Genomic DNA, 24,378 nt, shown 5'->3' with positions numbered 1-24,378 from the left:
CCGGGAGAGACATCTACAATTACTTTATCAAAACATATATGAGTCATCAGTCAAATGCTACAGGTATGGCTCCTGGTGAGATAGGTAAAATGTCCACACACAGATACTCCATCTTCTGCAAATAATAGATTTTATACTTTTATATTATATCATTTTTAATTTCTGACAAAGCAGGTTTTGATCCCTTTTTTCATTTGTAGGAATTGCTTGTGATGCTTCTGATTACGCAACCTGGAAACAGATCAATTTTGGAGATTTTATCAAATATGCTACCTCAGAAGACTTGACCCGTTTCAATAAAAATCTTACAGGGGTAAGGAAATGTACACATTTTATAAATCATATCTCCAATTTAGAAAAAACTTTTCAGAAACGAATAGTACATTTGATTAGAACAAAAGTTGTATTATATTTTATTAAGGAAATCTGTTTTCCGTTTTCTCACACTTTTAATTTTTACATGGAAACTTTTGGCATCTGTCGATAGTAGTTCTCAGCAGGTCTCAAAGTCAAGATGGGACAAACTTTTAAACATGTTTGCTGTAGGCAACAAATACCGTTTTTGCAAATAGGAAATTATTGATTCCGTTATCTATATTATCAATTCGGCTGAGTATTTTTCTTTTCAAAATTAAAAAGCTGATTTTTTTATATGACTTCTTCTTCTCCAGAATATTCTCACACTAAATGCTACGGCTGACATAGTGATCAGGACAGATGTTCTTCAGAATGAAACCTTGCTCATTTTATATCTAAGTAAGGTGGACCTAAAAAATGTCACAGCTTTTGTGACTGCTCTGTCATCATCAGCGATACAGGTAAGCAATTCTGATCCTCAAACTAACATCTATGATTTTAAAGATGACTTGGATTTTCACATTCAAAAATCATGTCATGCCCATACAAAATATTTGCTGCTAGGTGGCCATTTCGATTACATTTGTTTTTGTGAAATCTTAGTAATACTCTATTTTTTCTGTAGGCAAATGTATCTCAGGAGAACGTAACCTTTGTTAAAGAGACTCTCTTGGCTGTTGAGGTTAAGCAACTTCAGTCCACCTTTACTACTTATACCAGTAAAGAATGGAAGGCTTTGTTAGAGACCGACTTGGTTGTCTTGATCCAATATTTTAATCAAACCATTCTTGGGTTCCTGCCAAGTAACATTACCTGCGATTCCTATCAAGCTATGTAAGTACAAAGTAAACCCACAATATGGCACATGCGCTATCTCTTGCGTTTCTAAGACAGGTCAAAACATTTGACATAATTTCATATTGTAATGAAATCCTGACATATCGTTATTATATTTCATTTGTGACACAGAGTAAATGCATTCAACCTTGTTTCGGGCATTCTGGATGATAACACCGGGAGAGACATCTACAATTACTTTATCAAAACATATATGAGTCATCAGTCAAATGCTACAGGTATGGCTCCTGGTGAGATAGGTAAAATGTCCACACACAGATACTCCATCTTCTGCAAATAATAGATTTTATACTTTTATATTATATCATTTTTAATTTCTGACAAAGCAGGTTTTGATCCCTTTTTTCATTTGTAGGAATTGCTTGTGATGCTTCTGATTACGCAACCTGGAAACAGATCAATTTTGGAGATTTTATCAAATATGCTACCTCAGAAGACTTGACCCGTTTCAATAAAAATCTTACAGGGGTAAGGAAATGTACACATTTTATAAATCATATCTCCAATTTAGAAAAAACTTTTCAGAAACGAATAGTACATTTGATTAGAACAAAAGTTGTATTATATTTTATTAAGGAAATCTGTTTTCCGTTTTCTCACACTTTTAATTTTTACATGGAAACTTTTGGCATCTGTCGATAGTAGTTCTCAGCAGGTCTCAAAGTCAAGATGGGACAAACTTTTAAACATGTTTGCTGTAGGCAACAAATACCGTTTTTGCAAATAGGAAATTATTGATTCCGTTATCTATATTATCAATTCGGCTGAGTATTTTTCTTTTCAAAATTAAAAAGCTGATTTTTTTATATGACTTCTTCTTCTCCAGAATATTCTCACACTAAATGCTACGGCTGACATAGTGATCAGGACAGATGTTCTTCAGAATGAAACCTTGCTCATTTTATATCTAAGTAAGGTGGACCTAAAAAATGTCACAGCTTTTGTGACTGCTCTGTCATCATCAGCGATACAGGTAAGCAATTCTGATCCTCAAACTAACATCTATGATTTTAAAGATGACTTGGATTTTCACATTCAAAAATCATGTCATGCCCATACAAAATATTTGCTGCTAGGTGGCCATTTCGATTACATTTGTTTTTGTGAAATCTTAGTAATACTCTATTTTTTCTGTAGGCAAATGTATCTCAGGAGAACGTAACCTTTGTTAAAGAGACTCTCTTGGCTGTTGAGGTTAAGCAACTTCAGTCCACCTTTACTACTTATACCAGTAAAGAATGGAAGGCTTTGTTAGAGACCGACTTGGTTGTCTTGATCCAATATTTTAATCAAACCATTCTTGGGTTCCTGCCAAGTAACATTACCTGCGATTCCTATCAAGCTATGTAAGTACAAAGTAAACCCACAATATGGCACATGCGCTATCTCTTGCGTTTCTAAGACAGGTCAAAACATTTGACATAATTTCATATTGTAATGAAATCCTGACATATCGTTATTATATTTCATTTGTGACACAGAGTAAATGCATTCAACCTTGTTTCGGGCATTCTGGATGATAACACCGGGAGAGACATCTACAATTACTTTATCAAAACATATATGAGTCATCAGTCAAATGCTACAGGTATGGCTCCTGGTGAGATAGGTAAAATGTCCACACACAGATACTCCATCTTCTGCAAATAATAGATTTTATACTTTTATATCATATCATTTTTAATTTCTGACAAAGCAGGTTTTGATCCCTTTTTTCATTTGTAGGAATTGCTTGTGATGCTTCTGATTACGCAACCTGGAAACAGATCAATTTTGGAGATTTTATCAAATATGCTACCTCAGAAGACTTGACCCGTTTCAATAAAAACCTTACAGGGGTAAGGAAATGTACACATTTTATAAATCATATCTCCAATTTAGAAAAAACTTTTCAGAAACGAATAGTACATTTGATTAGAACAAAAGTTGTATTATATTTTATTAAGGAAATCTGTTTTCCGTTTTCTCACACTTTTAATTTTTACATGGAAACTTTTGGCATCTGTCGATAGTAGTTCTCAGCAGGTCTCAAAGTCAAGATGGGACAAACTTTTAAACATGTTTGCTGTAGGCAACAAATACCGTTTTTGCAAATAGGAAATTATTGATTCCTTTATCTATATTATCAATTAGGCTGAGTCTTTTTCTTTTCAAAATTAAAAAGCTGATTTTTTTGTATGACTTCTTCTTCTCCAGAATATTCTCACACTAAATGCTACGGCTGAAATAGTGATCAGGACAGATGTTCTTCAGAATGAAACCTTGCTCATTTTATATCTAAGTAAGGTGGACCTAAAAAATGTCACAGCTTTTGTGACTGCTCTGTCATCATCAGCGATACAGGTAAGCAATTCTGATCCTCAAACTAACATCTATGATTTTAAAGATGCATCGGATTCTCAAATTCAAAATTCATGTCATGCCCATACAAAATATTTGCTGCTAGGTGGCCATTTCGATTACATTTGTTTTTGTGATATCTTAGTAATACTCTATTTTTTCTGTAGGCAAATGTATCTCAGGAGAACGTAACCTTTGTTAAAGAGACTCTCTTGGCTGTTGAGGTTAAGCAACTTCAGTCCACCTTTACTACTTATACCAGTAAAGAATGGAAGGCTTTGTTAGAGACCGACTTGGTTGTCTTGATCCAATATTTTAATCAAACCATTCTTGGGTTCCTGCCAAGTAACATTACCTGCGATTCCTATCAAGCTATGTAAGTACAAAGTATACCCACAATATGGCACATGCGCTATCTCTTGCGTTTCTAAGACAGGTCAAAACATTTGACATAATTTCATATTGTAATGAAATCCTGACATATCGTTATTATATTTCATTTGTGACACAGAGTAAATGCATTCAACCTTGTTTCGGGCATTCTGGATGATAACACCGGGAGAGACATCTACAATTACTTTATCAAAACATATATGAGTCATCAGTCAAATGCTACAGGTATGGCTCCTGGTGAGATAGGTAAAATGTCCACACACAGATACTCCATCTTCTGCAAATAATAGATTTTATACTTTTATATCATATCATTTTTAATTTCTGACAAAGCAGGTTTTGATCCCTTTTTTCATTTGTAGGAATTGCTTGTGATGCTTCTGATTACGCAACCTGGAAACAGATCAATTTTGGAGATTTTATCAAATATGCTACCTCAGAAGACTTGACCCGTTTCAATAAAAATCTTACAGGGGTAAGGAAATGTACACATTTTATAAATCATATCTCCAATTTAGAAAAAACTTTTCAGAAACGAATAGTACATTTGATTAGAACAAAAGTTGTATTATATTTTATTAAGGAAATCTGTTTTCCGTTTTCTCACACTTTTAATTTTTACATGGAAACTTTTGGCATCTGTCGATAGTAATTCTCAGCAGGTCTCAAAGTCAAGATGGGACAAACTTTTAAATATGTTTGCTGTAGGCAACAAATACCGTTTTTGCAAATAGGAAATTATTGATTCCGTTATCTATATTATCAATTAGGCTGAGTCTTTTTCTTTTCAAAATTAAAAAGCTGATTTTTTTATATGACTTCTTCTTCTCCAGAATATTCTCACACTAAATGCTACGGCTGACATAGTGATCAGGACAGATGTTCTTCAGAATGAAACCTTGCTCATTTTATATCTAAGTAAGGTGGACCTAAAAAATGTCACAGCTTTTGTGACTGCTCTGTCATCATCAGCGATACAGGTAAGCAATTCTGATCCTCAAACTAACATCTATGATTTTAAAGATGACTCGGATTCTCAAATTCAAAATTCATGTCATGCCCATACAAAATATTTGCTGCTAGGTGGCCATTTCGATTACATTTGTTTTTGTGAAATCTTAGTAATACTCTATTTTTTCTGTAGGCAAATGTATCTCAGGAGAACGTAACCTTTGTTAAAGAGACTCTCTTGGCTGTTGAGGTTAAGCAACTTCAGTCCACCTTTACTACTTATACCAGTAAAGAATGGAAGGCTTTGTTAGAGACTGACTTGGTTGTCTTGATCCAATATTTTAATCAAACCATTCTTGGGTTCCTGCCAAGTAACATTACCTGCGATTCCTATCAAGCTATGTAAGTACAAAGTAAACCCACAATATGGCACATGCGCTATCTCTTGCGTTTCTAAGACAGGTCAAAACATTTGACATAATTTCATATTGTAATGAAATCCTGACATATCGTTATTATATTTCATTTGTGACACAGAGTAAATGCATTCAACCTTGTTTCGGGCATTCTGGATGATAACACCGGGAGAGACATCTACAATTACTTTATCAAAACATATATGAGTCATCAGTCAAATGCTACAGGTATGGCTCCTGGTGAGATAGGTAAAATGTCCACACACAGATACTCCATCTTCTGCAAATAATAGATTTTATACTTTTATATCATATCATTTTTAATTTCTGACAAAGCAGGTTTTGATCCCTTTTTTCATTTGTAGGAATTGCTTGTGATGCTTCTGATTACGCAACCTGGAAACAGATCAATTTTGGAGATTTTATCAAATATACTACCTCAGAAGACTTGACCCGTTTCAATAAAAATCTTACAGGGGTAAGGAAATGTACACATTTTATAAATCATATCTCCAATTTAGAAAAAACTTTTCAGAAACGAATAGTACATTTGATTAGAACAAAAGTTGTATTATATTTTATTAAGGAAATCTGTTTTCCGTTTTCTCACACTTTTAATTTTTACATGGAAACTTTTGGCATCTGTCGATAGTAATTCTCAGCAGGTCTCAAAGTCAAGATGGGACAAACTTTTAAACATGTTTGCTGTAGGCAACAAATACCGTTTTTGCAAATAGGAAATTATTGATTCCGTTATCTATATTATCAATTAGGCTGAGTCTTTTTCTTTTCAAAATTAAAAAGCTGATTTTTTTATATGACTTCTTCTTCTCCAGAATATTCTCACACTAAATGCTACGGCTGACATAGTGATCAGGACAGATGTTCTTCAGAATGAAACCTTGCTCATTTTATATCTAAGTAAGGTGGACCTAAAAAATGTCACAGCTTTTGTGACTGCTCTGTCATCATCAGCGATACAGGTAAGCAATTCTGATCCTCAAACTAACATCTATGATTTTAAAGATGACTCGGATTCTCAAATTCAAAATTCATGTCATGCCCATACAAAATATTTGCTGCTAGGTGGCCATTTCGATTACATTTGTTTTTGTGATATCTTAGTAATACTCTATTTTTTCTGTAGGCAAATGTATCTCAGGAGAACGTAACCTTTGTTAAAGAGACTCTCTTGGCTGTTGAGGTTAAGCAACTTCAGTCCAACTTCACTACTTATACCAGTAAAGAATGGAAGGCTTTGTTAGAGACCGACTTGGTTGTCTTGATCCAATATTTTAATCAAACCATTCTTGGGTTCCTGCCAAGTAACATTACCTGCGATTCCTATCAAGCTATGTAAGTACAAAGTATACCCACAATATGGCACATGCGCTATCTCTTGCGTTTCTAAAACAGGTCAAAACATTTGACATAATTTCATATTGTAATGAAATCCTGACATATCGTTATTATATTTCATTTGTGACACAGAGTAAATGCATTCAACCTTGTTTCGGGCATTCTGGATGATAACACCGGGAGAGACATCTACAATTACTTTATCAAAACATATATGAGTCATCAGTCAAATGCTACAGGTATGGCTCCTGGTGAGATAGGTAAAATGTCCACACACAGATACTCCATCTTCTGCAAATAATAGATTTTATACTTTTATATTATATCATTTTTAATTTCTGACAAAGCAGGTTTTGATCCCTTTTTTCATTTGTAGGAATTGCTTGTGATGCTTCTGATTACGCAACCTGGAAACAGATCAATTTTGGAGATTTTATCAAATATGCTACCTCAGAAGACTTGACCCGTTTCAATAAAAACATTACAGGGGTAAGGAAATGTACATATTTTATAAATCATATCTCCAATTTAGAAAAAACTTTTCAGAAACGAATAGTACATTTGATTAGAACAATAGTTGTATTATATTTTATTAAGGAAATCTGTTTTCCGTTTTCTCACACTTCTAATTTTTACATGGAAACTTTTGGCATCTGTCGATAGTAGTTCTCAGCAGGTCTCAAAGTCAAGATGGGACAAACTTTTAAACATGTTTGCTGTAGGCAACAAATACCGTTTTTGCAAATAGGAAATTATTGATTCCGTTATCTATATTATCAATTAGGCTGAGTCTTTTTCTTTTCAAAATTAAAAAGCTGATTTTTTTGTATGACTTCTTCTTCTCCAGAATATTCTCACACTAAATGCTACGGCTGACATAGTGATCAGGACAGATGTTCTTCAGAATGAAACCTTGCTCATTTTATATCTAAGTAAGGTGGACCTAAAAAATGTCACAGCTTTTGTGACTGCTCTGTCATCATCAGCGATACAGGTAAGCAATTCTGATCCTCAAACTAACATCTATGATTTTAAAGATGACTCGGATTCTCAAATTCAAAATTCATGTCATGCCCATACAAAATATTTGCTGCTAGGTGGCCATTTCGATTACATTTGTTTTTGCGATATCTTAGTAATACTCTATTTTTTCTGTAGGCAAATGTATCTCAGGAGAACGTAACCTTTGTTAAAGAGACTCTCTTGGCTGTTGAGGTTAAGCAACTTCAGTCCAACTTCACTACTTATACCAGTAAAGAATGGAAGGCTTTGTTAGAGACCGACTTGGTTGTCTTGATCCAATATTTTAATCAAACCATTCTTGGGTTCCTGCCAAGTAACATTACCTGCGATTCCTATCAAGCTATGTAAGTACAAAGTATACCCACAATATGGCACATGCGCTATCTCTTGCGTTTCTAAGACAGGTCAAAACATTTGACATAATTTCATATTGTAATGAAATCCTGACATATCGTTATTATATTTCATTTGTGACACAGAGTAAATGCATTCAACCTTGTTTCGGGCATTCTGGATGATAACACCGGGAGAGACATCTACAATTACTTTATCAAAACATATATGAGTCATCAGTCAAATGCTACAGGTATGGCTCCTGGTGAGATAGGTAAAATATCCACACACAGATACTCCATCTTCTGCAAATAATAGATTTTATACTTTTATATCATATCATTTTTAATTTCTGACAAAGCAGGTTTTGATCCCTTTTTTCATTTGTAGGAATTGCTTGTGATGCTTCTGATTACGCAACCTGGAAACAGATCAATTTTGGAGATTTTATCAAATATGCTACCTCAGAAGACTTGACCCGTTTCAATAAAAACCTTACAGGGGTAAGGAAATGTACACATTTTATAAATCATATCTCCAATTTAGAAAAAACTTTTCAGAAACGAATAGTACATTTGATTGTAGGAAAATTGTATTATATCTTGTTAAGAAAGTCTTTTTTTCCTTTTTAGTCTGCTTTTATCAGCCTGTTTGTTTTCTTAGAATTCATAGATGTATCTAACTCACATACAGATCTCTATGGAGAGAGGAAGGGGAGAAGGATGTTTTAAATTATTTATTGCTTCATCCTTTACCCTGATAGCCTGTTCTCTTTTACGTTGCATTATTAAAAAGAGCTACCTGGCTCAGAGAATAGTAGATTGTAGCCATTACTGTTACCCGTTACCTTTGTGTGTTTTCCAGCAGCCTCTTTCTACCCCTTTCTCTATAACATAATATGACATATTTTATTACATACAACATATTTCACTAATAAGATATATTACTAATTTTCTTATATCCATATGTCCTATTCAGTTTTGAAAATATTGTTTTTTTTACATTTTGAGTTATATGTTAACCACTTCAGTACCGGGCTAATTTCTAGTTCAGGACCAGACATATTTTAGGTTTTTTGTGTGTGAGCTTTTGAGGGCTGTAACATTTTTCTCAGATGTGTCATTCAATTTATTTCTGCATATTTTTTTGGTGACACATAAGGCTTTATTTTTATGTTGGGATTTTTTTTGGGATGTGTTTTAATTATTTTTTTATATCCGGAAAATATAAACAAAATAGGAGGGAAATCCTGTCTGTTTTTCACCTTTTTTTATTTAAAATTTTATTTAATAACACAAAGTGCTACTAAAATACTTTATAAAATAGTTTTTCCTCTCCATTACAGAAATTTTTATTTTGTATGGTGTCATCGGGGGTGGGGCTATAACCTTTAATAACAGCGTTGTTTTGTCATATTATTTTATTCATTTTTGTAAGCATTTTATTTACTTTTTATTTTTTACTTTTCTATTTTTTTTTTTTAACATTATGTCCCCATAAAGTGATAATAGATCTTTGGGGGCATCTGTTCACTTTTTTCTACTGGAGGCTGATTTCCCCTGCAACTGGGGCTGGTACATCTAGCCCCAGTTGCAGGAGAAATACAGCCTCCTCCATGCTGTTTTAAGACTTAAAGAGCTGATCGAGATCCTGTGGGACCCAGCAACTCTTGTAAGATGGGCGGCCACATCATCATGGCGCCCATAGCTGTGTATACAGTACTCATTGAGTGCTATACACAGCAATCGAGAAGGCAAGGAAGGTAATAATCCTTCCCTGCCTTCTCTCTGGGAGCTCCAGCTGAAGTTACAGCTGACTCCCCGTATCAGCAGCTGCACAATTTTATTCAGCTGGTGATTTCTGCTTGAACGTACAGGTGTATCCTGGCAGAACATGGCAGCCACCTTCCGGACATAAAAACCCAATGGGTGGTCCGGAAGTGGTTAAGGTGAATTCAGAAAATAGTTCTCCATATTCTCACACCTTTAGGATCCATTCACACAGAGTAACGTTGGCGTTTTTTGTGCTTATTTTGGCACATAAGGGCGTGTAAACGCCGCGTATACGCCGCGTTTGCGTCGCGCTATTTTGTGGTCGCGTTGAACGGCACAAACGCAGCGTATACGCAGCGTATACGCGGCACTATGTGCCAAAATAAGCACAAAATAAGCACAAAAAACGCCAACGTTACTCTGTGTGAATGGAGCCTTATTTTTCAAATGGAAACTTTGGGTATCTGTCAGTAGTAGATTTCAACAGGTCTCAAAGACAAGAATTTGTTTTTAGACATGCTCGCTATTGGTAACAAAGACAATTTTTGTCAAACATGAAATTATTGATTTTGTTATCTATATGATCAATTATACTGAGCCATTTCCTTTAATAATTAGAAGGCTGAGTTTTGAGTATGATTTCTTCTTTTCCAGAATGCTCTCACACTTAATGTTATGGCTGACTTTGTGACAAAGACAGATGTTCTTCAGAATGAAACCTTGCTCATTTTCTATCTAAGCAAGGTGGAAGTTAAAAATATCACAGCGTTTGTGACTGCTCTGTCATTAGCAGCGATACAGGTAAACAATTCTGATCCTTAAATTGCTAAATTTAAAGATGACCAAGACTTTTATAGTTTGAGTTTTCATCATCTAATCTTCTTTTATAGGGAAATCTGTCTCGGGAGCAGGTGGACACAGTAAAAGAAACTCTTTTGGCTGTGGCGCTTCAGAAACTTCAGTCCAACTTCTCTATTTATACCACTAAAGAATGGAAGGTTTTGTTTGAAACTGACTTGACTGTCTTAATCAAATATTTTAATCAATCCCTTCTTCAGCTTTTGCCAATATACATTACCTGTGATTCCTATCAAACAATGTAAGTATTAAGCATTGACAGATTTTAAAAGTTATACAATTTTTTCAATGTTTTTATTTTTTAAAAAAAGCAAATGCATTCATATCTATGTTTCTATTGTGTGATAGATTTACATTATATATTTTTCTAATTTCATTTGTGACAGAGTTCAAGAGTTCAGCCTTGTTTTCAAGACACTGAGTGAGGCTACAAAGAGTGATATTTACAATTATTTTCTCAAGACATACCTAACTAGCAAAGTATCATCCGAAGGTAGGAAACTCAATATTTGATTACAATATTTAACCTCTTCCCGCCACAGGCATTTTTCCTTTTTTGATTCTCTGTCTTCCAAACCCCATAACTTTGGTATTTTTCCATTCAAAGAGCCATATAAGGGCTCTTCGTAGTGATACCATTTCATAATCTATACTATGTACAGTGAAGCTGGAAAAGAATTCAAAATGAAAGAGAACTGGAGAACAACTGTGTTTGTGCGACTTTCTTACGGGCTCTGTTTTTACAGCTTTGACTGTACAATCAGTATGACATGTCTTCTGTATTCTATGGATCATTGCAGTATTGTGGATACCAAATTCATATAGATTTTTTTTACGTTCCAACCCAAATCCAAAACTTTGCGAAAAATAATATAAAATAAGGTCAGAAGCCTTGCAATACATGGTATGTATCCCAGGGGGTTCAGATAGAATTGAATGCCTCAAGTTTATTTTTCAAAGTGGCAGTGAGGTATTCTAGGTGACAAACATCTTCGCTTAGCCTGATGTTGACTATACAGCCTCACCGCAGTTGGGAGGAAGGACCTTCAATATCTTTCTCTCACTTGGGGTGCAGCAGTCAGTCACTGACAGTTCTGGTTCTTCAATGTACATTATACCGGAAAACTGGTGGCTACAGACACTGCTCTGTAGCAAAGTGGTCGCTATCCTTAAAGAGGCAGCAGCTGCCGTAATAGTACAGCCAATGTCAAGAAGGCTCTAATCAATAAGAAAACTTTGTTGTCACCTCTTCACAATTGGCACTTCATAGCAGTCACATGCCAATTGTGAAAAGGTCACCACTGAGACTGCAGCTGTTACCAGGCACAGACAGCACAGGACTTGTAACAAAGGAGTGCAGCTTCTGGCGATGGAAACGGAGGCATGGCGGGAGGTGAGTACTCATGTGATATATCCAGAACAGCAATACTGTATAAGGAAATAGAGAAGCACCATAACGGCCAAAATAAGTCCAAAAAGGTGATCACCTACAACAAAACTTTTAATAGTAATATAAACTCTCGGTAGTGATAAGCCCAGAAAAAATATGTCAACCGAAATGTCGCTATTGTTGCAACACACTACCATATCACATGTGCGAACAGAATAAAAAATGATAAAGAATGCTTATCTGGAGTGGAATCCGTATTTTATTGGATCTATGGCTTGGGACCCTAATTCCACTTATTATCTGTAGAGTGCGTCTCACACCAACATACATCGATTTTGCGAACATCTGTTCACTAAAAACTGGTGATTTTAGGAGAGCCTCATCTCCTACATTGATAAATCAGTATTGACAACCAATTTCAAATAAAAGAGCGCCATTTGTTTATTTACTCTAAACCATCTTGTGAATCGCTCCAAACTTCATTTATGAGACTGCAGCATCAGTGAGATTTACATTTCACAACTTGAACAACACCATGTCTAGGATTAGTAGATACTGTTTTTGAATGGATTGGCATTTTATTACAGTTTATGTACAGAGCAAAGACTACGTACTGAAAAGATAAATTAAGGCTGTTCTGCTGGGTATATTTTCAATAATAAAACTGGGATTATCGTTTCCAACCAACTGCAAAGAAGTACTTAACATAATTTAATCACAGAAGCAACTCTTTCAGTGCAAATTCTAGCTTAAGAGCTTCAACATTTTACTAATTGCTTACGCTTGTTTTTTTTAGATCCCACACCAAAATGCTATACAAATGGTAGCAATTCATGGATTGTTGACAACTTGGACGTTTATCTGACCTTTTGCAGTGCTGATGATCTCAGGTCCTTTAGCAGCAACGAAGCACTGGTAAGTATGACCATTAATATTAGGAGTTAGTGAATGTCTTTTGTATCCTTGGGAATCACCTCAGTGGCATCCACCAAAAAGCTAAGGTGTTAATGACATAATCAATGCCTGATATTGGATAGAAATTAAAGGGAGTCTACCACCTCCCCCAAAAATATTCAACTCACATCACCGTGTTATATAGCACATTAAACTGATAAAGAACATACATACATTATGTATGTCACTTTTATAGATCTAGAGAAATACAACATTGAAGTCTTATGAAAATGAGGCAGTTGATGCACTGGGGGCGGACCTTCATCTCTCTGAAGCACTGTTCTTGGCACTCAGACCCATACTATCTCCTCCCTGTGCAGTAAAATTTGATTCTCCCACTGATCCTCCTAAGACATCACCCATCCAACCCAGTGCACCACCTGTCTCATTTACATAAGATGTCAAAATTTTTCTACTCCAAATCTTTAAAGGTGACATACATAACAAGATATGTTGTTTGTCTCTGAAATGTGTTGGTAGCAGGTGAACATTCTTGGGAAAGGTTGTAGGCTGCCTTTAAGCTATCCGGTTGTAATGTTTCTTTCATATTAACATTTGCCAAAGGTTTTTATAATAGTAATGGGTGGGGGGTATCACAATTGGTGTTTGTATACCAGCCATATGCCTACACTGATGTCAATGCTTACTCATAGTGTTTACTTCAGTTATCATTAACATCAGAAAGCTGAAATAGTAAATAATATCAAAACATATTATTGAACATGCCTTCACTCCCCTTATTATTATGTCTTTAACAGTTACAGCAGTTTTCGGTGGACAACAAGACATTGGCTTTGGTTAAAACATTAAATCTTACTGAAGACCTGCTAGTGTACTATGCACAGTTACTGACCACACAGAATTCAAGCTATTCACTAGATAAGTATGTAACGTTCCATCAAAATGTCTATAAAGACCAGGCAAAAATGCTGCAATATGTTACTGTAATAGCATAAGTATTACATGGTGATGAAAAGTAGCACCCACAGTTAGTGTCTTTGGATAACTGTGTTTAATCACACAGCATGTTTACATCTATATACGTGTATATGAAGACATTTCTTTGCTTTACTTCTTTGTATACGATTCTAGGGGTTAAGTTGTCTTCTTTGAATCAAGCTAACCAGCTTTTTGTACTTGGATGTAACTCCTATTATGTATCAGGAAACAACAACAACAAAGATTTTATGTTCTCCGTTACCATACTTCTGTAAGTAAATTATATAAAATAACATTTTATTTCCTTATTTGCAGCATTCCTCCAAATGTACTATGTTATGCAATTGCTAATTTGAATATTGACGGAATTACTGATGCCCAAGCTATGGCTACACTGAACCTCCTGAAGACATGTAACTACAGCAGCAGCTATACTGTGAACCAAGAAGTAAGTGCTTCAGTCACACTGATCTTATTTATCATCACACAACTGGCACGCTGCTATGAAGGGTCATTGGTGGCCAACTCAATATTTATGTGGGTCCTTGGTGACACTTACTTACAATATGTCCTTTGTAGGCATTGTCTGGTCTCCTATCTTCTGTATCAGAGATCACATCAGAAGTCCTAACATCACTTGGCTCTCTGGCTGTTGGACTTCCGACCTCCACAATATTACAGATCAGAAATGGCACGGTCATAATGAATAGCATAAGCACTTTATCGGCTATTACTGGCTGGAGTATCACTCAGGCATCCGTCATAGTTACCAAACTGATAGAAGTTAATTATCAGGTAAGATAGACAAGTATGTCTATAGATGTTGGAAAAAAAGATATGCATGTACTGTATGTCTAGACTAACATGTGAGATATGTCTTTTACTTGTAGATCACTGCTAAGAACTTGGAGAATCTTGGCAGCCTAATTATTGGACTACCATCTTCTAAGATAGACAGCTTGACTTCCAAAGACATCCTACATTTGACTGCTATTTCATCATTTACTACCTACATGGAGCAAGCCCCAGTTGCACTACAACAAAGATTTATCCTGAAGGTGGGTTACCATGTTGAGACAAATCCCAACTGCATTGTATTTTCCCAATATGGTTATCTGATGGTGTCTTTCTACGTCCATATTTCAGCATCATGAACATCCGTCTGGTGTCTGTCTGCATTTACTCCAATGTAGAAAATGGTTTTTTTAAAAATTTTCTAACGGAAAAAAAGTTGTGCAGGACTTAATATTTTGTTACAAAAGTAAACACACAAGAAGAAAGATAATGTCCATTATGTTGTTTAAATTAGTGTCAATGGGAATGGACACACACGGAGGAGGCTCTGTCTGTTTGTGTCAGTTACTCTGCAATAGTTAATGTCAATGGCATTAACAATGGTAGTGTGAACATAACGTTAAGCAAATTCCGGGCACCACATCATAAGGATCGTGCTATCTGTATACTTATCTATATCTAGTTGTTATTCATAACTGAAACTGTATAGTAACAGGATATGGATCTCATAGGAAGGCAGCCTTCCTGATAGACTTAGGGTATGTTCACACAGAGTTTTTGGAGCAGATTTTGGCATAGAATCTGCCTCCAAAAACTGCTCCCATCGACTTCAATGGGAGCCGCTCGCTTCTTTTTTCCGCTAGCTAGTAGGGGAAAAAAGAAGTGAGCTGCCCTATCTTGCCGCAGATTTCGCGGCTGACTCAGCCACAGCGTTTGTGGCCTGAGTCTCCTTCCTGATTAGGCCCATTCTTCGGACCTACTCTGGAGCGGAATGCTGCGCAGAAGTGTTCACACACGGAATGCATATGGAGGAAGCTCACTGGGTTCAGTCAAACATTGAGAGAAAGTTCCCTTCTCAAGTTGGACCTTTCCTCCTTTCTCCATGAGTGGTGTGAACTTTTGGAGATGTATTCTTCCCTCAAAAGCAATGCAACAGACAAGTCACTTTTTATTTCTTCCAAAAGAAAACAAAATCATGGAAAACTAGTGGCTGATGTGGTGTGGACCACTATCAGAATTTTATATGAAACTTTGCTAAAAATTATATTATACAGTTCAATATTCTTCATAATAAACAAATAACTTTTTCTTCCACTGGTTTCAGTTTAAAAACGACAGACACATTATAGTCAATGGGGTTCATGAGACTCCGTGCGTTACCATTATTTTACCAGTCCACCTCTCTGTTGTTCTGTTGGAGAGGTGATACTAGTTTGAACATAATTCTATTATATAACATATCTATGTCTTCTATAGGTGATTCAGGTCAGCTCAACGCAGAGTATCTTCCAGTCTGTACCAGCCAACCTAGCCAGTAATATCCCTGCATCAAAACTGATAACACCCACTTTTAATATCAGTGTAATAAACCAAATGAAATGGAAGGCCAGCCAGGTATGCAACCCTTACACCTACATAAACTACTATTAATGTTTTAACTTCATATATCATTTTAGTCTAATATATAATTTTCCTTCAGGCTCAGGTGTTTTTCCAGATAGTTCTTATCCAAGTTACAGACTACTCCATGTAAGTAATTAAATAAATAAAAAACTTTAAAATAACATATCTATTGTTTATTTGAAACAGTTATTCTACTTGAATATAACAAACAACCTTTTCAATTGCCATAATGGAACATATTACTGTTTATTTGCATCTCTCCCTTCCCAGTCGCCCAGTCCAAGTTCTTCTATCCTGAGAAGATGGGGTGGAGGGAGGGCTTCAGTCAGCAGATGGGTCATACAGATTATTTCTTTTCTAGGTTATCTTCTAACGTCCTGCAAGGTTTTACATGCGGAGCTGCAAAGAATCTAAATGATGCTCAGTTTGTCAGTCTCATTAAATCTATGACCGGAAAATCTGTGAACTTAGGGAGCAGCCAGGTAAGTGAGACAATGACAATAAGATGTAGAACACTGACAATGCAGTGAAGATGGCCTCATGGTAACACTATATCTATTGTAGCTAAACTGCTTGTCCAAGAAACTTACAACAAACGGAGCTCAAGCAGATTTCACAAGCTATTCCAGTGATGTTCTTCTGTACTTAGGGTAAGTACTTTATCATTAATAATATCAAGTGACCAGAAGCTGACTCATTGCAATTATTTATTGGAGAACATGGAAATTATTTTGTAACCTTCATGCATTTCAATGGTCACTAACTAAAGACTTCAAAACTAAAACCAACCCACATGCCATATTAAGAAATCAGCACAAAATGTTGGATCTTATTACATTTTTATCCCTTATAGAGACTTTATAGTACATTGAAACATCTTTATGACAAACCTACTTTAAAAATAAAGAAGTTAGTTGCCAAATAATGTTGGATCTAACAACAAAATAGTGTTAAAAGGTGATCAAAGGAAGAGAAGGTCTAGCTGAATTCAGTAGTGTATTAAAAGATAATACAAAGATGAATAACATCTTCCTTTGGGACGAAAGTTATGCCTACAGACTTCAACATTCACATCAGTGATTCTAACATTAATAATGTCAATGTATACGTGAAGGTACTCTCACTATAAAGCTAATGTTTATTTCCTTTTTAGACCTTATACTGCATCATCCCAATGTAAGGAATATTTCACACGTGTAGGACAGGCCAATATTAACCTGTTGGCCCAGGGATCTGCAAAGAGAGTAGCTCTACTGAACAGTGCAAGAACCTGTCTGGTAAGGCCATTAATATTATGATGTGGATTATTAATGAGGTATTGTTTCTAAAAGGAAGAGGGTTGTATGGTTAACACCAACAGACACCAATAATGTTGAGTAATGCTGGTTCTTCTGTCTGCAGAATATTGGGAGTGCAAGTATTATTACCAAGGACACCCTACAGACATTGGGCAGCCTTGTCTGTGACCTGACAGCCCAAGAAATTAATAATTCCGATTCCTATGTGTTACAAGCCCTTCAATCCTGCTCTTCTTTTACTGATTCGCAAAAGTCAGCTATCTTACTGAAACTGAAAGCCATATATGGGTATGTATGAATATAAAACCATAGCTATACGTTGTCATTAGGAGTCTGTGAGCTGATACCTCCAATGATTGCAAGACATAAAGGACATAAAGTACCATGATCCTATGGATTATAGCCTAGAGATCTCCATCTCTCTCCACATCCAAGATCTCTGATTACAGACGTACAGGTCTACTAACTGTAGAGGGGTATCCACCAGTTTAAGTACTGAGTGAAAAAAAATTATATTAAGGGATTGATAACTAGAAACCCTATCCGAGCTCAAAGAGTATGTTTCTTTTCTTCAGTGGTCCAACTACCTGGTCTGTCTCAACTTTGAAAAAAATTGGAACCCTTTTCAGCACTATTGACAGCAGCACCCTTAGGCTGATTAACACGGTAATACTAATTGTAAATTCTCCACCATACTGTACAAAGTACGATAATCTGTGGGACAAACACTGAACTGACTGAACACTGATTTTACATTGCAGGCTGTAAAGAGACAGTTCTTCCCAGGATTCCTGACGGTCATTAAGATTCAATATAAGACGGTGTTCACATCTGTGATGAGTCAACTGAAGGTTCCAGCAAGACTCATCACTCGAGCAGCTTGTATGTTGTAAAGCATAACTTTGCAAATATGTAAATTCCTGGGAGAGATCTGACTGACTGCTTCCCCTGCAAATAATCTCTATAATAACAATGTATGGGGGGTGCAAGCAGGACTCAAAATGTTTTTGGCAGACTTTCATTTTAGGTTGCACAACCTTCTTAAATTCAGTGCACTGGAAGTATAAAAATGTAATATCACTTAGAATTTTTTTAAAAGATGGACGTCACACCAGGATGTGCAAATGATAATTCTCTTTATTAATCACAAGTGTAGTCATGGTAGAGCAAAATGTTTTTCGGTCTATAGTCAAGACCTTCCTCAGCCTCTTGTGCTCTACCATGACTACACTTGTGATCAATAAAGAGAATTATCGTTTGCACAAGCTTATGTGATATCCATCTTTAAGATATTGGTCACGGGTTGGGAGCCTACGCCTACATGTTCCAGAATCCACAAATGCATCCCTTTACATTACTTGACATTTAGTATGACAAACATGGGAGTACCTGTCATAATAACATCCCTGTAGTTGGCATGGGACCTATAAATGAGAATTTTCTCTGGTTCATTCCATGTACTTATAAGAAGAATAAATCAGTTCTTCTCCCTCAAGTATGACTATTTGGGAACCAGTTAAATGGTCATTTCTCCATCTCTCTCATAAAAGTATGGAGTGAGATATAGTCAGGTGTTATGACTGGATTGTAGTGGCAAACATAGAATCATATTTACCCCATGTACTCCCCTAAGAATGTTAGGTGTAATTCTCTAGTTATTTTACAAGAAAAAAAGGTCAACAGTGCAATAGTATTTGGTGGTCTACACATGACTATGATAAAGCTTTCCATATATTATGTCTCTGTACAGCGTATTGTGAAGAGCTTACTACAGATATGATCACCAAGCAGCAGGAGTATATCGTTGCCACCTACACTGCCACACAACTAGATGAATGTCTCAGTAATACAACATTAAAAGAAAACTTAGAAATACTTGGAAGACTGGCCTTCGATAATGACCAACTTCAAGTGCTCAAAAATAAACTGGATACGGTAAGATGCTTAATTATAAGTAATAATTTTTGTATTTAGTAAGAAGCACACCACTCATTGGCATACAGGGAGACTAAAAGCACTTTAGCTTGATATAAAGCTCCAAATCAATTTCTGGCCGCCGGTAACTACCACTGGGGGGAACACAATGCATACAGATTTAGACAGCTTTCATTGGAAAAATAAGTCTGTGGGAAACAGAAATAAGCATTAGAATATTGAGTTATGAAATATTGACATCTCTAGATCAAGTACCTTGTTTTCCCCCAACAGATCTTTCCTATTGCTGTACCAGAGCCATATCTCTTACAAATAGGCAACATTGCCATGATGTATAACATGGAGGAAATCAGTCAATGGAACATCACAACAGTGGACACTTTAGAAGCTCTTCTAGAAGGTGCATCCTGGAAAACTAATGACTCAAAGGTAAGAGAAGGAGAAAACTACTGTATATATTTTTTAGCTGTAGACAGCATGTGGTATAGGGACTGTTGACATGTACCTACAGGACTTATTAAATTCTTGTTAGTACAGCTACAACAGATATTCAAAAAGCCTGTGCTCTCTCTTCTCCACTTTACAAATACTGAAATTTACTACTGTAGTCATGAGTGTCTGAAACCAGTGCACTACTTAAAGAGGACCTTTCATCAGATTGGGCACAGGCAGTTCTATATACTGCTGGAAAGCCGACAGTGCCCTGAATTCAGCGCACTGTCGGCTTTCTCGATCAGTGCCCCGGGTAAGGCGCTATCGGTCCCGGTACCGTAGCACATTAGAGTCAGAAGGGCGTTTCTGACAGTTAGCCAGGTACGTCCTTCTCCACAGCAGCGCCTATCACGCTGTAGAGTGTGAGCACTATAGGCGCTGCTGTGGAGAAGGACGTACCTGGCTAACTGTCAGAAACTCCCTTCAGACTGTAAAGCGCTACGGTACCGGGACCGATAGCGCTTTACCTGGGGCACAGATCGGGAAAGCTGAAAGTGCGCTGAATTCAGCGCACTGTTGGCTTTCCAGCACTATATAGAACTGCCTGTGCCCAATCTGATGAAAGGTCCTACTACTTTTGTGTATGGACTTGATCTTAGAATAATAATTTGATATATGTAGACTGTAGACTAGAAATTAACCTCCAGTATTTTGTTACTGTTTTCTAATACTGTGGCTACATTACTTACAGATAAATGCCTTGGTGACACAATATCTACATTCTCCAAATGCATCATTAGACGGAACAGCACTCACTGTCTTGGCTCCCTATATTTGTGACTTAAATGAGACCCTAATCCAAAAAATTACTGATAACGAATTTCTGTAAGTATCTGCCTGCTGGTCCCTTCCTTCAATCATCACATAAGTGACACATTTTGTTGACTTGATAAGTGATTGTTTTGTTAGCTTAATGTATAATTTTCAATATGCTTCTGTTTTTTTTTCTTTATTATTCAACTGGCCCTATAACATGCAATTAGTACTGTACATCTATCTGATTAAGTCTCATTTGCAATCAATACTATTGCTATAACTACTTTGATTAAAAAATATATATATATATTGTTTGTAGAAATGAATGGATGTAAAATCATTACTTTTGATTTTAGAAATTCTAGCAAACCCCTGGATACATCCACTTGCACTCAAGCACAGAAAGACCTTCTCTACAGCATGATGACGACAGCCTACTCATCTTTTAACAAATCTTCTAATGCTTACTTCCAGATAATAAGCCCAGTGATAGGTAAGACATAGTGTTGGATGTTTGCAAATCCTTTGACTATTGGACTACCTATGGAACCAGCAATTGTTATGCAGAGAAAGATTGGGACTTGGGATGGACATTCTTTCTTCAGTGTCTTACTGTTATTAATCTCCACTCAAAATATCATTGCCACTATTTTCTTCTGCAGGGGGTGCAAAATTTGAGGATCTACTACTTTATGCCAAAGGTTTCCCAGAAATGGACCTGATTACATTCACAGGACTGAATCCAGATGTGGTTAAGGTAAATGTATATATGTAAATGTATAGAATGAAAAATATTTGTCCCTGTGACAGAACTGAAATCTATGACAGCGTGGGACTGATACAAATTTCAGTTCTAATTTACACCAGTATATTTACAGGGTCGTACTCTAATCTCTACCTCTCATTGATACCAATGGGAAGTAGTTTAGGGGCAGAATGTGAAGCTGATTTTGAGGCAGAATCCACCTCAGAATCAGCAAAAGATTACATCATGTGGACATAGATAGAACAAAAGAATAATGGAGTCTTAACTTCAATAAATTCCCTCATATCTAGTTGTATTTCATAAACTTTAGTATCTGACAAAGAAATGTAGATTACCAGGAACAGGATTTAGGTGGTCAAAAAAGAGGTGTGGCTAGAGATAGAGCAATGCAAACCAAATAATTTTGGTGCAAAATTATGACACAAAGAAAGCCAACTTAAGGTTGGGCCCCCCCCCCTCCCGTTGCAAATATGCAGTATTTTGGCTGCATGTTATAGTACTTGTGAAGTGGATAGGATTCTGGATAATCCCATCCACACACTGCAGATAAAAATCTGCAGCAGAAATGTTGAAATTTCAAAAATTGATGCCTTTTTGTAAAACGCAACATATCAGTTATACTTATGGAAACGCTGGCATTTTCTGTCTAGGTATAATACAGAATGTCTATAACTATAACATATCCATACTGAAATTTCTGGACAATTAAAAGCTAAACAAATTTACAAATATAACTAATTTTGCAGAATTTTAACAATTTTCTCTAACAATCTTAGTAGTGACTGTCTGTTGTCTTCAACAGTTGTCAATGCAGTTTACCATGAATACAAGAACTTTCTAGGGTCACAAAATCAGACATGATTCCCTTATTGTGGTCGGGTTATCATTTCATACATGTAGTGTCCCTGGCTACAATAAGGAAATCATGAATGGGTATCTGACCAGTCATAGACACACAAAAACAAAAATACAAGAACTTTCGGTCTGGCACTTGTCAAAAACCCAGCCATGATTTCCTTATTGCACACAGGTTATCAGGCAGGAAATCTACATGTATCAGAAGTTAACCTGGCCACAATAAGGAAATCACGTCTGATTTTGTAACCATAAAAAGTTCCTGCATTCAATGGACCTGTGTTTATCATTTTCATATATTTCCAAAAATCTAAGTATTAATACAATTTTATTCTCATTGCCGGATAGAAATTAGGGGCAACAATTATTAGAGATCTCCTTGGAAGTAACATCCTCGACATCAACACAATATCCAGCAGTGCTGTAGTGCAAGCCTGGGTGTCGGTACATACACAAACAGAGATCAAAGAACTGGGACTTAATGCAACTAGTGGAGTAAATGAGACAATACCTACTCAGGTGAGTAATAGCCTAAATTTGTTGAATATCACCACTAATATAAGCCTTCATGTTCTCTTACCTTTATTTTTCAAATAAAATTTAGAGATCCACATCTGATTTCAACAAGCTACAGGTTTGTCAGATTTAAATGCATGAAGGTAAATTTATGTCCACAGGATTACCGTGAAATGAAAGTCCTGGAGTAACCTTATAGTTTACATTTATTATGGTCGGTGCACCATATACAATAAAATACTAAGATTTAAAAAACAAAAAAAAAACAAAAACATACCTCTTATTATTTTATTATTGCCAGATACAAGGTGATAAAACTGATCTAACCAAAAACTGGCTTCAAAAGAGAAAAAGTTCCTAATCAAACAGAATAAGCCTATTCTATTACACAGAATGGGTCACCATCATAATTTTGGAAGAGGTTGTGACTGGCAGGCAAATGTCTATTCTGTCTAAATAGACATCATTGGAAAATATGTATGTATGTGATCTATTGTCAAAGAAAACAAAAATCACAAACTATAAAAACAGAGTGTGCAAAGAGGAAAATATTGATATTTTTATTAATATTTATATAGAAGTTTAATTAATCAACTGTCTAAATATAACACTGTTTTTCTTGCCCTAAAAAAAGCTAAATTTTTATTCCTCCAACTGTTTTAGTAAAATTCTAGCCCTGATAAGATTGGCTATTAAAGATAACAAAGATTTTTTTTTCGTTTTGGCAGTTTTGTGAAATGTTCCTTTCTGTGTTCCTTTCAATAATTTCATGGCCCAGGGAAATAAGGATGGTTTAGTCCTTCCTCAGTCCTTCACGAAATATCTCATTCTAATATTGCCGACACATACTCCTTTCAATATTCCAAGGCTGATTTCTGACTGTGAATTTGCTTTACAGAATTCCACCACACTAAATGTTATAGCTGAATTTGTGACCAGGACAGATGTTCTACAGAATGAAACGTTACTTGTTTACTATCTAAGTATGGTGAAGCCAGAAAATGTCACAGCCTTTGTGACTTCTCTATCATCCGCTGCACAAAAGGTAAATAATTGTAATCCTCACACTGATATGTATGAACTTAAAGATGGCTAAGACTTTCATAGTTCTAAGATCATTTTACAGGTTAAGAAAACATTTCTACTGGGCTGCCAAATTTGGTTGGATTAATTTCAAGAAATCTTAGTAAAATACTCATTTCTTTAGGCAAATCTGTCTCGGGACCAGGTAGACACAGTAAAGAAAACTCTTTTGGCTGTGGAGCTTCAGCAACTTCAGTTCAGCTTCTCTAATTATACCAGTAAACAATGGCAAGTTTTGTTTGAGACCGACTTGACTGTCTTGATTGAGAATTTTGATCAAACCATTCTTCGGCTCTTGCCAATAAACATCACCTGT

General features: G+C 35.9%; 2 protein-coding genes across 2 annotated transcripts in view; both read left to right on the top strand.

Moving 5' to 3' along the window:
• LOC142217107 (uncharacterized) overlaps positions 1-19,671 on the top strand; it is a 37,530-nt gene extending 17,859 nt beyond the window's left edge. The window contains exons 28-56 of the mRNA XM_075285299.1: positions 3,498-3,558; positions 3,723-3,931; positions 4,868-4,928; positions 5,093-5,270; positions 5,681-5,793; positions 6,152-6,298; positions 6,463-6,671; positions 7,272-7,392; positions 7,522-7,668; positions 7,833-8,010; positions 8,663-8,679; positions 10,457-10,603; positions 10,693-10,901; positions 11,047-11,153; positions 12,847-12,965; positions 13,763-13,887; positions 14,259-14,391; positions 14,523-14,738; positions 14,834-15,001; positions 16,215-16,352; positions 16,438-16,487; positions 16,723-16,843; positions 16,926-17,011; positions 17,515-17,638; positions 17,763-17,947; positions 18,235-18,325; positions 18,421-18,541; positions 19,410-19,594; positions 19,663-19,671. Coding sequence (XP_075141400.1) covers positions 3,498-3,558; positions 3,723-3,931; positions 4,868-4,928; positions 5,093-5,270; positions 5,681-5,793; positions 6,152-6,298; positions 6,463-6,671; positions 7,272-7,392; positions 7,522-7,668; positions 7,833-8,010; positions 8,663-8,679; positions 10,457-10,603; positions 10,693-10,901; positions 11,047-11,153; positions 12,847-12,965; positions 13,763-13,887; positions 14,259-14,391; positions 14,523-14,738; positions 14,834-15,001; positions 16,215-16,352; positions 16,438-16,487; positions 16,723-16,843; positions 16,926-17,011; positions 17,515-17,638; positions 17,763-17,947; positions 18,235-18,325; positions 18,421-18,541; positions 19,410-19,594; positions 19,663-19,671 — 3,775 coding nt within the window. The remainder of the gene's footprint in view (positions 1-3,497; positions 3,559-3,722; positions 3,932-4,867; positions 4,929-5,092; positions 5,271-5,680; positions 5,794-6,151; positions 6,299-6,462; positions 6,672-7,271; positions 7,393-7,521; positions 7,669-7,832; positions 8,011-8,662; positions 8,680-10,456; positions 10,604-10,692; positions 10,902-11,046; positions 11,154-12,846; positions 12,966-13,762; positions 13,888-14,258; positions 14,392-14,522; positions 14,739-14,833; positions 15,002-16,214; positions 16,353-16,437; positions 16,488-16,722; positions 16,844-16,925; positions 17,012-17,514; positions 17,639-17,762; positions 17,948-18,234; positions 18,326-18,420; positions 18,542-19,409; positions 19,595-19,662) is intronic.
• A 1,492-nt stretch (positions 19,672-21,163) lies between these two features.
• On the top strand, positions 21,164-23,170 carry LOC142217106 (mesothelin-like protein). Its single transcript, XM_075285298.1, has 4 exons — positions 21,164-21,335; positions 21,505-21,599; positions 22,812-22,982; positions 23,141-23,170. Exons 1-4 carry the CDS (start codon positions 21,164-21,166, stop codon positions 23,168-23,170), a joined length of 468 nt encoding a protein of 155 aa, XP_075141399.1.
• Positions 23,171-24,378: the final 1,208 nt, after the last annotated feature.

The sequence above is a fragment of the Leptodactylus fuscus genome, chromosome 8, assembly GCF_031893055.1.
Source record: "Leptodactylus fuscus isolate aLepFus1 chromosome 8, aLepFus1.hap2, whole genome shotgun sequence".
In the NCBI taxonomy this organism is placed as follows: domain Eukaryota; kingdom Metazoa; phylum Chordata; class Amphibia; order Anura; family Leptodactylidae; genus Leptodactylus; species Leptodactylus fuscus.
This window is presented reverse-complemented; position numbering and strand designations above follow the sequence as displayed.